The 14,906-nt window shown below is 40.6% G+C and overlaps 1 protein-coding gene across 1 annotated transcript; it reads right to left on the bottom strand.

Annotated features, from left to right (window-relative positions):
- Window positions 1–2,982: 2,982 nt before the first annotated feature.
- On the bottom strand, window positions 2,983–12,984 carry LOC122104423 (myosin regulatory light polypeptide 9). Its single transcript, XM_042675336.1, has 4 exons — window positions 12,867–12,984; window positions 6,982–7,180; window positions 6,182–6,343; window positions 2,983–3,490 (listed from the first exon to the last, which is right to left on the bottom strand). The coding sequence occupies exons 2-4, from the start codon at window positions 7,163–7,165 to the stop codon at window positions 3,318–3,320; spliced, it is 519 nt and encodes a 172-aa protein (XP_042531270.1). The 5' UTR covers window positions 7,166–7,180; window positions 12,867–12,984; the 3' UTR covers window positions 2,983–3,317.
- Between the last annotated feature and the right edge of the window lie 1,922 nt (window positions 12,985–14,906).

Here is a 14,906-nt window from a genome sequence, read left to right on the forward strand (position 1 = left end):
TATATGGCTAGAGTCCTCATTAGACATTACATCACCAGAAAGTTTTAGTGGACAGCATTTGTTGTAAAGAAATAATTCTGCAGACTCAAAATTAACGAAAAACTAGCTATCCAAATCCTTGGGAAATCATTATTTATAGAATATTTGTATCAAAGGTAAACTTTCACCCACCAAAAAGGTCTGAAATGTGCTATACTCAAAAATGGTAACCATGTCAAACCATGAAGATGATTTAAAATATATTCAACTAAAAATTCGCTGTCAACTTATAACAATTCTAAAATATATGTACAGAAATATTAGAGAAAAGGCATGCCTGCTGCTTTTTGAACATGTGCAGATATCCAGAATGAAAGACTAGGTTTTAGAAGCTGGAAGAAGTGGAGATGGGATAAGTAGCACTGGCGAGATGGTCATTTCTTCAATGTGGGATTAGCTCCAGCAACCCTTCAAGGACAAGAAATATAAAAACCAAGTTGCAAAGGAGCCAAGAATTATTCTCCTAAGAAAACTTAATGTGACATAAATCTGGCTCAGGAAATTCAAAGTACAAGGTAAACTCTCAAGCATTTCTATGTAAGTGTAACTAAATTTTCATACTCTCTACAATCATGAAATTTCACTTTGAAATAATTTGTAAGTTGACTATGGACTTTTCTCTCCTAAATTTAGCATTTACTTCATCTCCAACTTCTATTAAATGCCTATATTCACTACTCTTTCTAGAGCTCTCTTTTATGAAGAATGTCCCTTCATATGGCCCATCTTTTCCAACCTTCCAAATATGACTGTTTTACTTTCTTCCCATTTGTTTTCTTCTCTTTTTTCAGACTTTAATCTCTAAAGACCCTATCTCCTCTTCAGATTCTCTTCAGAATTTCACTGGTAAGCAAAACAAGAATAACTATTTGGATACCTATTATGCACCAGACCATGTCTTTTGTGTTTATTTTTACAAAAAGCTTGGAGGGTGCTATCCCTATTTTCCTGATGGTTCGAAACTGTAATCCTAATTATTCAAGAGGCTGAGATCTGAGAATCAAGGTTCAAAGCTGGCCGGGGCAGACCAATCTAAGAGACATACAATTAACCAGCAAAATGCTGTAAATGGAGGTACAGTGCAAGTGGAAAGCACAAGGCCCTGAATTCAAGCCCTAGTAATAGCAGTTTTTTTTTTCTTTTTGTTTATAGCATTGAATGAAATTGAGGAAGAAAAGTAAGACAGCTTCTATGAATCTAATCTTGAAGGGGCAAAGACTAGTTACAAGTCCTTCCACTCTTATTCTACATAACCAGTCTTACCAGCTTAAAGGATCTAGCTCTCCTATCCTACAGTGTGCAAAAGACTGCTGCCCAAAGACAATTACTTACTGAATGAGGTCATGGTTTTCTCCAAAGATTATCTTGTTAATATTAGCATAAAACTTGAAATTATTAAAGTAATTGTTAGTTACTCATCTTCACTAATTTTCACTCTTTGCAAGGAACTTTCCCTCAATGTTTTATTTTTTTTTAAATTCATGAATCTTTGAGAGTAAGATTTCTGAAGCCTAAAGAGAATGAAAATGTCTTCCACTCCCTTGTTAACTGTGCAACAGTCCTACCATGTACAAACAGCAAAAGTTATTTTTAGAATTGAAACAATGACCTCACTTTCCTAAGAATGTAGCTTCAGCTGTTTTGATTGTGGGCAGGTCAGGAATGTCTAAAATTCACAGACTCATGATGATAATTTCTGCATAAACAAACATAGTCTTTCAATAGGGGCTGTCATATTTAAGGAAAGTATATATAAAAATACTGTGCTTCCAACAGTCAGAAATACAAACTCTGCAATCTGTCTTTTGGGTACAAGCATTCCACAAAACCTCTGAAGCTAAAAGTTTTAAAAATAGGAAAATGGGAGGGAAAAACTGGGAAAGCAAAGGAAGGGGTGACATTGTCCAAAAAGAAATGTATTCTTTATCTGACTTATGTAACTGTAACCCCTCTGTACATCACCTTTACAAGAATAAAAAAAATTTTTTTAAAAATAGGAAAATGAAAATTATATGCAATGGTTTGGTATAATTTTAAATAACTTAAAACCACGTACAAAAGTTTAGAGCAGTTAAAAGTGGGAACAGAAAAAGGAAGTTTTCCAAACTTAAGAACTTATAGCTGTTAAAATGATATTTATACTGATTTTACAGAAACTTGCTTTAAAAACTGGAAGACAGGGATGGGAAGGTGGCTCAGTGGTAGAGCGCTTGCCTTGCATGCCTGAGGCCCTGGGTTCGATTCCTCAGCACCACATAAGCAAAAAGAAAAAAGCCAGAAGTGGCGCTGTAGCTCAAGTGGTAGAGCACTAGCCTTGAGCTGAAGAGCTGAGAGATAGTGCCCAGGCCCAGAGTTCAGGCCCCAACACTGGACACACACACACACACACACACACAAAAACAACAACAACAACTGGAAGACAGGGCTGGGAATGTGGCTTAGTGGTAGAATGCTTGCCTACTAAGCATGAAGCCCTCAGTTCAATTCCTTAGTACCACATAAACAGAAAGTGGCACTGGCTCAGGTGGTAGAACTGTGGCTCAAGTGTTAGAGTGTTAGCCTTGAGAAAAAGAAGCTCAGTGCTGAGGCCCTAAGTTCAAACCCAGGACTGGCAAAAAAATACAGTACAGGAAACCAGATGAGAGTAGTTAAAAGGAAGGAGTATTAGAGGCCTAACAAAAATCTTTCTTTTTGTTGTTCCTGTTTCCGTTTTTAAGATAGAGTCTTACCATGTGCCCACCTTGATCTCTAACTCATTATGTAGCCCAGGCTGCCTAGAACTCATGATCCTCCTCGTGCCTCAGCTTCCCTAATGCTGGGATTATAGAGATTATGTCACCAGGTCCAGACCTAGAATATTATTTTCTAAGACCTACCTCATTGACTCTCCCTTGAAAAGCAACTGATAAAAGTCAACTTTGGTAAATAAGAAGTTTAAACAAGTGTTTTATGATAAAGTTTTAATTATGGTTCAGAAAAAATTGAGTGAATAACTTTCTCTGAAAAAATATATTGACTCTGTGTGGACTGCAGTTACTTGGGGGAGGGGATGGGACCACTGGTAAATTAAATTACCCTATTTTCTATTCTGAGAATGACAAAAAGTCCCAATTCCAGTCTGATTATAAAGATACATGTGCCCAAATGGCTGAGAATAAATACAAAACAGGAAAAGCAAAAGCTCTATAGCTAAGGGCATGCAACAGGCTCTAAGAGAAAAATCTCAGAAATACCCAGAGTGGCAATAAGGAACATATGGCTGGAATTTGAAGTTCTTTTCAGTCATCTTTGTCTTTTGCTCCGTGTTTGAGGATACGTGTGAATTCAATGTAATTGAAATTGCCCTTTTTGTCAATAGGGGCTTCTCGGTAAAGCTCATCTACTTCCTCATCTGTGAAGCGATCACCCATGGTTGTCAGCAGCTCCCGCAAGTAATCCTCCTGAATGGTGCCTAGAGAATGAAAAACTGAGGATCAGAATATATACTACTCTCAAAGTTAGTTACAAGTAATACATACACCTGACTGTGCATTCTCTACAGTAAGAAACTAGATACATGATAATACATGAAATACAGGGTTTCCAGCCACTTTAGACAACTTCGATAGGTGCTTAGAACAGTGGCCAGCTATTTAGCAGCCATTATATTCCTCTGCTGTCACTCAGCTTCCACATTTTCTGATCTTTGATGGCAGGGACTAAACCTACCCTGGAACAAAGATAGTAAAGTATGACCCAGGCACCTAAGCTTTATAATTCCTATTTCCTATTATATAAGGAAAGAGCAGTTAATTATCACATTAGAATGAATACCACATCAAAAAGTAAAAGAAAAAATAACTGAGTGAAATCAATATGGCATCATAAAGGTGAAGAAAGTGCTCCAGTGGAAAAAATAGTAGAGTACCAAGGCCCGATTTAACAAGCTATATTATTTCAGGCATTTCCTTTACCTCTGACGTTGTTTTTTGTTTTACTTTTTTCAAGGGAAACAGGGTTACTGTGTAGTTCTAGCTGGCCATGAATTTGTGATCTCCAGTCTCTATGTGGAATTACAGGCATATAACATCACAGCTGGTTAAAATGGGCTTAATGTTTACAAACCTAACATACATATCAAACATGCTAGCATCAGCAAACACATAATACTTAGGCAGCAATGTATCATTGACACTGTGATAGGCAATAAGTTGTGTGCAGTGATGAAATAATTGGTCTGCTTTTTATTGAGTTTTTGCTAAGGTTGTCTTGAAACCTGACGGCCCAAAGAATACAACTACTTATAGATATAAAAACAGAAATAAATGAACAAGTGCATGCTGGGTGCTGGTGGCTTTTGCCTGTAATTCTAGCTATTCGGGAGGCTGATGAGGATTGCAGTTCAAAGCTAGCCTGAGCAGGAAAACCTATACCTATCTTTTATATAGTTGTATTCTCTTCTATTAAAAAAGAGCTGGTGCTGGCAATCCACTCCACACCTGTAATATAGCTGTTCAGGAGGCTGAGATCTGAAGATCAAGGTTCAAAGCCAGTTTGGTACCAGAAGACCATGGGATTCTTATCTCATTTAACTACCAAAAAGCTCGAAGTGGAGCTGTGGCCCAACTGAGTGCTATCCTTAAACAAAAATAAAACAAACCCAGAGACAGCTCCTAGGCCCTGAGTTCAAGCTCCAGGACTGGCAAAAAAAAAAAAAAGTTTGGTGGCTCACACCTATAATCCTAGGTACTTGTGGGGGACCATGGTTCAAGGTAACCCCTGACAAAATTTTGTAAGACCTCCATCTCAATGAAAAGGCTGAATGTGATGGTTCATGCCTGTCACCACAGTTACATGGGAGGCCTAAGTAGAAGGAGCAATGTTCAGACTGACCTAAACCAGAGATGCTACCTGAAAAATAACTGAAGCAAAAAGGGCTTGGAGCTGGGTGCTGGTGGCTCACGCCTGTAATCCTAGCTACTCAGGAGGTTGAGATCTGAGGATCGCAGTTCAAAGTCAGCCCGGGCAGGAAAGACCATGAGACTCCTATCTCCAATAAACCAGAGAAAACCGGAAGTGGCGCTGTAGCTCAAGTGATAGAGTGCTCACCTTGAGCTGAAGAGCTGAGGGACAGCGCCCAGGCCCAGAGTTCAAGCCCCACGACCAACAACAACAACAACAAAAAAAGGGCTTGGGACATGGTTCAAGTGGCAAAGTATCTGTTTAGCAAGTGCAAGGCCCTAAGATCAAAACCCAAGTACCAAATACAAAAAAAGTAATACTGATTCACAGTAAACCAATTCAAGCAATATAGAAATGTCTTTGTTGGGGGAAGAGAATTAGTATGTCTCTCCCATTTTTTTCTACTCTAGCCTTTCCAAAAATAACTTAAGTGGTTTGTTTTCGTTTTTTCGAAGTGCTAAGGACTGAACCCAGGGCCTTAACATTCTGGTAAACATTTTATTATTAAACCTCATCTTGGGCTTTTCTTTTGGAGGTAAGATATAGCTATGCCTACCTCAAATTCTCAAATCCTCCTGCCTCAGTCTTGTGAGTGCTGGGATTGTTGGCATGCTCCATAATGCCCCTCACCCCGACTACACTTGTTTCTGTGAGTGCATTCAAATTTATCATGTCATTTCCTTATTTAATCCTAACAGCAACTTTATGAGGTAAGTAGTATTACTGCCTACTTCACAAATAAGAAAACCTAACTTAGAGAAATTAAGTAATTGGCCCCAAATTCCACAGCTATCATGCAGCAGAAGAGGCATCTAAATCCAGGCAGTCTGATTCCAGAGCTTAGGCTCTGTTTGGTTTAAAATAAAGGTTAGATTTAAATAGTTTTATTAGAGTTGAGGGATACAGGTTAAGCAAACACAGGATTGTACTGGTGCCAGCCTATGACGAGAAATTCTTTATTCAGGATTGCTCTGGAAAAAGTTATGCATTTAACAAGTACCTTGTGGAGTTAACCTTCGAGTAAAGGAACAACCTAAGTTTCCCAAAGAGGTTTCACATGCAACCTATTGTAGACAGTAAGGTGAAGGATGAACAGACCAAATGAAAACCCTGTCCATTACATTTTAAATTATTGTGTATTTAATTACCATAACTAAAAAAACCTAAGTCACTTTGTAAGTAAAGGTTATTTCTGACTTACCAGTTGCTTCCTCATCAAAGCAAGCGAAGGCATTTCTGATGACATCCTCAGGGTCTGTGCCATTTAACTTCTCACCAAACATGGTGAGGAACATGGTGAAGTTGATGGGGCCTGGAGCCTCATTCATCATGGCATCCAGGTACTCATCAGTCGGGTTTTTTCCTAAACATACAAAATCATAATTAGATTACATTATAAAACATATCAACTATATGTCATGGTAAACATATCACAGTAAACATTTCAGCAAGAAAGTGACCATCTATCTATACACAGTTTGCATTTGTATGGCAAAACTGTTTAGGGAAACAAGGTCTTCTCAATGAATATAGTCTGCACTAAAATTTTCAGAGATTGTTAAGATTCCATTAAGATTCTTAATATTCCGGGGGCTGGGAAGGTGGCTCAATGGTAGAGCGCTTGCCTTGCATGCATGAGGCCCTGGGTTCAATTCCTCAGCACCACATAAGCAAAAAGAAAAAAAGCCGGAAGTGGCACTGTGGCTCAAATAGTAGAGAGCTAGCCTTGAGCTGCAGAGCTGAGGGACAGTGCCTAGGCCTAGAGTTCAGGCCTCATGACTGGACCCCCCCAAAAAAAATTTAAAAAAAAAATTCTTAATATTCCATTAGGAGGAACAGAACTAATTTCATAATTAAGTTTCTCTCTTTCTCATATACACACTCCCCAACTCTCAATAGATTCATGAGTCTGACTTCATAAAGCCTTAAGACTCAATAAATAAACAAAAAAATCATTAGGGAAATTCTACCCAATATATTAGTATTAAGTCTGAGCAGTACCCAATGAGGCAAGCATATCATGCAAATCTTCCTTGTCAATGAAACCATCTCTGTTCTGGTCAATCATGTTGAAGGCCTCTTTGAATTCTTGGATCTGTGACTGGTCGAACATAGCAAACACATTGGATGTTGCACGCTGAGGGCGCTTCTTGGTGGTTTTGGTCTTTGCCCTTTTGCTCGACATGGTGATGGTTAAATCCTAATTAAGAAAGAAACACAAGGAAAGCAAAATCAGCACCTAAATTGACTTAAGTTCCAATCAAAACAGTAATTAACAAAAGTAAACAAAATCCATTTTCTGATATGTTTGAGCTAATTAGATATATATCCCAAGAATCCAAGAAGGGATATGCTGGGAGGGATGGGTGAGAATGCTGAGAGGGGTGATATTGATCAAGATATACTATGTTCATAAACTGCTTTTGTCCACTCCTCCTTTGTACAACTAAAGATAATTTTAAAAAATAAGTTAAACACTCCAAACAGTATCACTTGGTAAGAATTTCTCACATAATGGAAACTATGATTTAGACTAAAAATGAAAATCCAGACTCATGATTTCAGTCTACCCACTTTGTAATTGTAAATTTTTATAAATGGCGGTCACTTCAAATTCCAAATTAAAGCCATTATCAAGTCAAACGAGCTGAAGTGATTTGCCACTGGTTTACAGACAAGCTTACACAACTCCAGGACTGCCATAGAGCTTAACAGCTGGTTTAATCAAATACTTAGGTATGCAGGACACCGTGCTGGTTCTAAATTTCAACGCTATGGTGGTGCTACAAAACACACATTTATCTTCAAAAGGACCATCCTTCTGTAGCCCTCACCTAAGATTCTGATCCCATCTATATATAGTGGAGAGAAAGGTAAGGAAGCAGAAGGCTAACAGATGGAACAGACCTTCTCTCCTAATCACTAGTGACAGTGCTCATCTACATTCAACTGAAATCTTTTATTGCACTCTTTCTTCTTGCTTCCAAGTTTTTCAAGAAACATTTTGCTGGATGTTTGTTGGTAATGTATAAAAAAACTAAAGTTAACTCATCTCTAATTAAGTTTCATAGGCACTGTGTATTCCATCCAGACTAGTCATCTGAGCCACACTAAATCACTTAGTAAGACCTCTACACAAAAATTGGAGCACAGTTATCACCCTAATAATCAAGATGTTGTGTACTTATTAATTGATTTGTTCAATTAAAGCCCCTTTGTGCAACTAAAGATAATAAAAGAATAAATTCGAGCAATTTAAATAGTTTCAGAGAATAAGAGATAAAGAGACTATCTTTGCTTTCTAATAACCTAAATTTATCCCTGTAGAGTATAAGTTAAAAAGTATGCCTGATAAAACATAGAATGAAGGCATTTTTCTTCGAAACTACATTTTAAAAACACTACAAAAGCATGTTCAATATTAAAAATCCAATTATCACCCAATACAATTCTATCATACCATCCTTCAGAGTTGGGAGTAGAGATGGTAGTCAGCAAACTTCCTTCCTGATTGATGAGCAAGACTAAGACACTGCACTGAGTTATATTCTTCTGAGCTGGTCTAAAATAGTCACTACTGATTTCACTCTGACCAGGATAACAGTTTTAAAGCTTACGTTCTGAAAACATTTAGCTATGATGTGGCAAAACACTATGCCCTTGCTCTAAAAATAAATCTGAGGATTGCAAAGAATGAAATACTACCTAGAGCTCAGCATTCAAAGTCACCCTTAGAGTATGTGTATGAGTTTAAAACGTTTTTCTTACATTCTTTCCTTGATTATCCTATATTACACAGACTAAACTTAATTATGGAAATAATTGGAAAAGTTCAATTCACATTATTTTTAGCTGCCTGTTTTCATATTTTAGCAGGAAATTCCAGAAAGAGTAGTCACAAATTCCAGCCAATCCATTATAGAACACTCTTTAACAATACAGTGGAATGTCATTGGAAAATACACTATACATGGCACAGAAATTACATACCACTCCCAAATTTTCAGATTTTAACCATCCTTTATGAGGCTGCTTTTCATTATCTATTTGAGTTGTTAATGAATACATATTTTCATTCTGTAATACTTTGGGGGAGGCTCTAAACCTCATTAAACTATGCAAAGTTCTATGTTCCCCTTCATGTTTTAAGAACTACAAGGAATATATTATCCTCATCTCTTAAATGTATGTTAGACTTGGGGTGAGCAGTTGATACCCAGTGAGGGACACATATTTCTGCCAGTCCATCTAATATCTCAGACATGTCAGGCCTTTGGTAAGCCACAGTACATCTTTAAAAATAGTCTTGTTCTGTATGACACCATTGTCTTTCCCTAATGATGTAGCAATGTCAGTTATTTTAAGAACAAAGAAACTGGTGAGGATAGTTGGCCAAACAGTTGACATATTAATTCTCTAACCTATAAAACCAAAAGTACTAATTTTGGTGGAAGTTTTAGGTATCTTTTTGAATTTAGTTTTAATACATGTATGTAGTTTTAATTTTTTTATGTATGTCCGGATCTTTTTTTTTTTTTTTTTGTTGGTTGTGGGGCCTGAACTCTGGGCTTGGACGCGCTGTCCCTGCGCTCTTCAGCTCAAGGCGAGCGCTCTTTGGCTTGAGCCATAGTGCCACTTCCTGTCCTGTTCTTTTAATCAGGCATTTTGTAATGTATTAATTTGTAGATGCATTATGAAACAGTTCAAAAGCATGTCTTTGTTTTTTGTTAGCACCAACAAGTCTTACACAGAACTCTGGATCACTCAGTACTCTATCCTATCAACATGATGAGCAGTTATTACACTAATGTATATAAAATGTTATTAGCATTGACTACTAGTTAAGAGTTAAATGTAATTCATATAGGTGCCCTATCTTTGAGGAGCTTAAAATATAGTTGGAAAGGCAACTAAGAAGAAATGTGGTGATTGGTTCAACTTATGAGACAAACCAATAGTTTGCATTATTTTCATTCTAGAGGTATGACTCTAGTTTAAAAAGTGAGAAAATATTAAATAAATCAGGTGGCACATGATATCAAATACTTTGAATTCATGACGAACTTTGTAGATTTCTAAAAGATTAGGTGGACACTTAAAAAAATTTGGAAGCTGAAAAGTCCTCAGAATTTAGAGATCTGGTTGCTAGTCTTGGTTCTAATAATTAAGGCACTTAATTCTATCAAAAACAGTGTAACACTGATCAAACTACCTGGCCTTAACTTTTTCACAACTGGATTTTAATTTGTGAGATCATTTACTACCAGAAACTTGGAAGCTGTACAGTAACAGTATGTTTAGCTTCTCAATTGTTCCAAAACAAGGAAATGTGATTTTACCTTTTCTTACCAAACTAAAAGTATGAATAGAATAAGCAGGGATTGAGGAATCAAGTCAGGAACAGTGCTACAATGTCATGAAGATCATCCTTGATATTAGTATTGTCTTCTTTGCTTTTTAGAATAATAGTTCATTGTCTGTTTTACTGCACCTTTAACAAGTGATGAACTCAGCAAATGACAAGCCTTCTTGAAGTGTGCAGCTCTTGTGTCAGTTTTAAAAGTTGGGACAAATTAAAACTGAAAATATTTTATCACAGTCCCTGGAATCCTACTTCCAGGTGGGAGCTAAGGTTGTTGGAATCACAGTGTGACTTCTTAATGAAAGTTGGATGCAGTGGCCCCCATCTGTACTGGGGAGCCTAACATGGGTGGAATGCATCCAGGCACCCTAGACAGGACCCTATCTCAAAAGCGACTAGCAAAATATAGTGCTGGAGGCATGCTTGACAGTTAGAGCCTGCCCAGCAAGCTTTAGGAAGGAAATTCAAACCCAGGACTGCAAAAAGGGGGGGCAAAAAAAGGAGCCATTTATCAGTGTAAATGTTCTCTATTTAGAAGCTCACCTGAGAGTTCCAAATTATGAAGAATCCTCACTTGTTACACTGGATCTTTATTTGGGAAGCACTTAATGAGACTTTTGGTATGAGCGGTAGTTGTTGTGTGAAACCTGAAAAGCTGGGACATGGCAGAGCAGCCTCAAACAAACTATAAGGATTTCAGAGGCTGAGATGAAAGAAAGACAATTAAGGGTAATCAAGAACATTCAGCTTACAGATGGAAAGAGCCTAACTTCCTTCTAAGTCGGGGAGTTTATAGGTGGCAATGAATTTGTAGTTTTGTAATCTTCTTAGATAGTTTTAAATAGTTTGCTGAGCTAGAAGAATAAATCATTAAGGGTTAATACAACAGGAGAGACACAAATGATGTCCAAGGAAGATGTTAAACCAGACAAAGACATGGGAGAAATAAAAAGCAAAAATCCTGAAAGAGGTCTTCCTCATACACAAAGGCAAGCAGATTTTTGGGAACCTTTAGAAATACAGAACTTGTAGGAACTATGCTATCTAGAGATTTTGAAAAATCTACAAAACCAAGTAGCACTAATCCATACTTATACATCAGACTGCTTTAATTAAAACCTTAGGGACCAACAGTTATAAATGTAATAAATGTAACCTAAAAACTTCTACAGAATACTTGAAAGTTGAGAAAATTTTGGAAATGCATATCTTAGAGATGCATAGTGTGAGCTTGGCACTCCATGGCTCACACCTGTAATCCTAGCTTCTCAGGAGGCCTCCATCTGAGGATCCAGGTTTGAAGCCAGCACAGGCAGGAAAGTCCTTGAGACTTACCTCCAATTAGCCACCCAAATGCCAGAATGTGGCTCACGTGGTAGAGACAAACAAACAAAAAAACAGCGCAGAAGCCCTGAGTTCAAGTCCCAAAACTAGCACTAAAAACAGGTAACTGCAGTGTGACAGCACCTAATAATCTGCTCGGCTTTCCAAATGCCTATCAACTCTACATCCCATTTAACCAATGCACTTTTTTTCCCCCCAAACTGGAGGATTTTTTTTTTTTGGTGTTTAAAGATCTTTTAAAGTATATTTTCAACTAGGTTTTTCGGTTCCAACTAAATCAAGTTTTCATTTCTTACGTAAACTTCCGGTTGCCAGTCGGCTCAGTTCTCTGGGACCGCCACACCCAAAAGTTCTTTTCCAGAGACACTTTGTGGTCAGGCTGACTCGCCAGAAAACAGTAAGATGTCGCTTTCTAAAATAAGACGTCCGAAAGGCCAGGAACCAAAAAACGCATACCAATTTAAAACATACACACACCTCCTTTCCCCCCCCTCAGAGATTAAGCATTTTGTAAGTCAAAGATTCACTCGGCCGGGTCCTGTTTCAAACGCCTCTAAAGAAGTGACATATGCTTTCCAATACCTACTAAACTGCTTTAAACGAAAACAGTTCCTAGGCCAATAGACGTGAACACAAGCATGGAAGCAAACCAAATCCCCAGCTCCTCTCTGTCTAAACGTCACTAAAAGCCACGAAGTTCGAATCGGATGCGGGCACCGGCACCCGCGCGGGCGGCTCCTTGCTCTCCCACGGCGCCGCGCAGCTGCACCAACAGCTGCGGAGGGGGGGGGGCGGGAAGGGGCTCCGGGCTCCTGTTTTGGCGCAAACGTCCTTGAATCGGACAAGTTTACGTTACAGACTAAACATAGTCTGGGTGTCAGCTCCTCCGCGGCTCGGATTTCGCGGGCCCGGCTATCGCCCAAGACCAAGGCGCCAGCCAGCTAAGCCACATTTTCCCAGCTGCTAGTCCGGGCACGAGGGACAAGTGTGCGTCCGGGCCACTTGGGGGCCTTTGATGCCCGTGGCTGGCACCTCGGCTCCAAACCCGGGAACCAGGTGCGACACCGGCCCAGCCAGGTGCGCTCCCCGAGCCCAGCGTTTCCCCGCGGAGCGTCGCTGCCATCCCGAGTCGTCCCGCGAGGACGCGGGTCCGGCTGGCCTGGCCGCGACCACCACTCACCCGGCACCGCCGCGAGAATCCGAACTCCTCAGCGAACCCCGCGCCGCCCAAAGCACCACCCTTCTCCACCGGGAGCCGCCAAAAAGCAACACTTCCGACCTGCGTGAGCAAACCGGAAGGAAGTGCGGTCACCATTCTCAGTTCCCAGAGTGGGCCAAACTTCCCGGGGGGAGCGAGCGAGAGGGGGGCTGCCAGGGTGGTCGGCGGGCACGCTATGGAGCAACTACAAGAACTGAAAGCAAGAAGCGAGAGGCTTAGAACGGAGGGGATACGGAACGCCTGGCTGGGACTGTTACTGACGTTCTGCATTTTGTTTTGTACTCTTCTTGCACTGTAAGCCCTGCTCCCCCCTCCCACGGGTGCAGATGGTTGCGTCCGTCTTGTGGCTGGGCCTCAAGGCACATTCCAGGGCACGGCGAGGGGCGGGGCCTCTTAGCCCAAGACCTTATAGGGAAATCGCGGAGAGGGCTGATGCGCCCACGTGATCAGCCCTAGCCCCCACCTTTGTGCGCCGCTGCCGGACCGTGATGCGCTTGCGCAGAGTTCGGGGCGTGCTAGGGAAGCCTTCTATACCTGTTAGGAGTGGAGCGGAGGTGGGGCCCTCGTATTTCCGGGTGAGGGGCGTGTTGGAAGGTGTGTGTGTGTGTGTGTGTGTGTGTGTGTGTGTGTGTGTGTGTGTGTGTGTGTGTATGTATGTGTGTGTGGTCTTTGTGGCCTAGACTTGTGTGTGTGTGCGTGTGTGTGCGTGTGTGTGTGTGTGTGTGTGGTCTTTGTGGCCTAGACTTGTGTGTGTGTGTGTGTGTGCGCGCGTGTGTCCCTCAGCCCAGAGCCGGGTCTTTGTGGCCTAGACAGACTTCATGGAGCTGAGTGACTGATGACTTCCTCTTCCAAACCTTCTGTGACTCCCAACAAGGGCCTCTTTTCCGAGGAAAACCTGTGGGAGGACAGTTGGGAGACTCAGTCCTACCTCTCACTCCCAGGAGAGCTCCCAACTTGGTGAAAATATTAAACTTCTGAGTATTTTTCTCAGCGTCCCTTGCTTGGTCGCTGATGACAATGCTTCTTGTGTATAGAACTCCTTCCCCATTCTAAGAGCTAGTGAGGACCACAGCCTTAGCCACCCCGACGCTGACATCACCTGTGGCCCGAGGGAAGGCATACTAATGCTACTGAGACTCTTGGATTTTGAAGACAAGCACAGATCTGAAGTTTGGGTTTGCTGTAGGGCCTTGGCTTTCCAAGTTGCCTCTTACTTCCGTCTCCTGAAACGAAAATTGTTGCTCCAAATACTGCAGAATAATCTTAAATATGCCTGATGTATAACTGCTATCTTCAAGGAACTAAACTCACTGGGGGAAAAAGATGGAAAAAAATAGCCCTCATTCTATAGGTGACCCATTGTACAGGTGATTCATTTCCCAGACTTCCTTGATGACCAGAATCACTTAGGAGTTCTAGTTTAAAATACAGATAATCAGTCACATCAAGTCACAGGATTACAGCCAAGGGCAGGTCCTGGGAGCCATGGATTTAGCAGGGGTCCAAAGTGACTTTTATTAGGGAAGGTTGGGCACACAGCTAGACCACAGGCTTAGAGATACTGTAGTGACAAGACCCAAATCAAGTTAGCAATGCTTTGTCTTAACCCTGACTCGCATAGAAAGGCACTTATTTCTTGACAGGCAGCCACACTTCAGCCAGTTTGAAAAATACAAAAAAAATTTTTTTCAACGAAAATCCCTAACAAGTCCTGAAATCAGACAAATAGCACAAAAGAGGAAAGAAATAGCTTCCTGGGAGAGGAAAAAAAGGGCAGGCTGAGTCGGTTTGCTCTTGGGATTTGAATTGGCAGGCAGAGCCGTTACCTGCAGTACACACGGGCTCCACAGGGAGGTGGAATGGCACCACAGAGCTTGAGCCACTCCGCTCCCTCCCAGCTACAGAAAGCACAAAACACTTCAGAGCTGTTAGGAAATGAACACTCTTCTTCCTAAACTTGAAAGTTGCTTCTCTAGTGTCCCTTGCTTGTCTTCCTGATAC

Source organism: Dipodomys spectabilis, unplaced genomic scaffold (genome assembly GCF_019054845.1).
Source record: "Dipodomys spectabilis isolate Male_0828 unplaced genomic scaffold, ASM1905484v1 ptg000024l, whole genome shotgun sequence".
NCBI lineage: Eukaryota > Metazoa > Chordata > Mammalia > Rodentia > Heteromyidae > Dipodomys > Dipodomys spectabilis.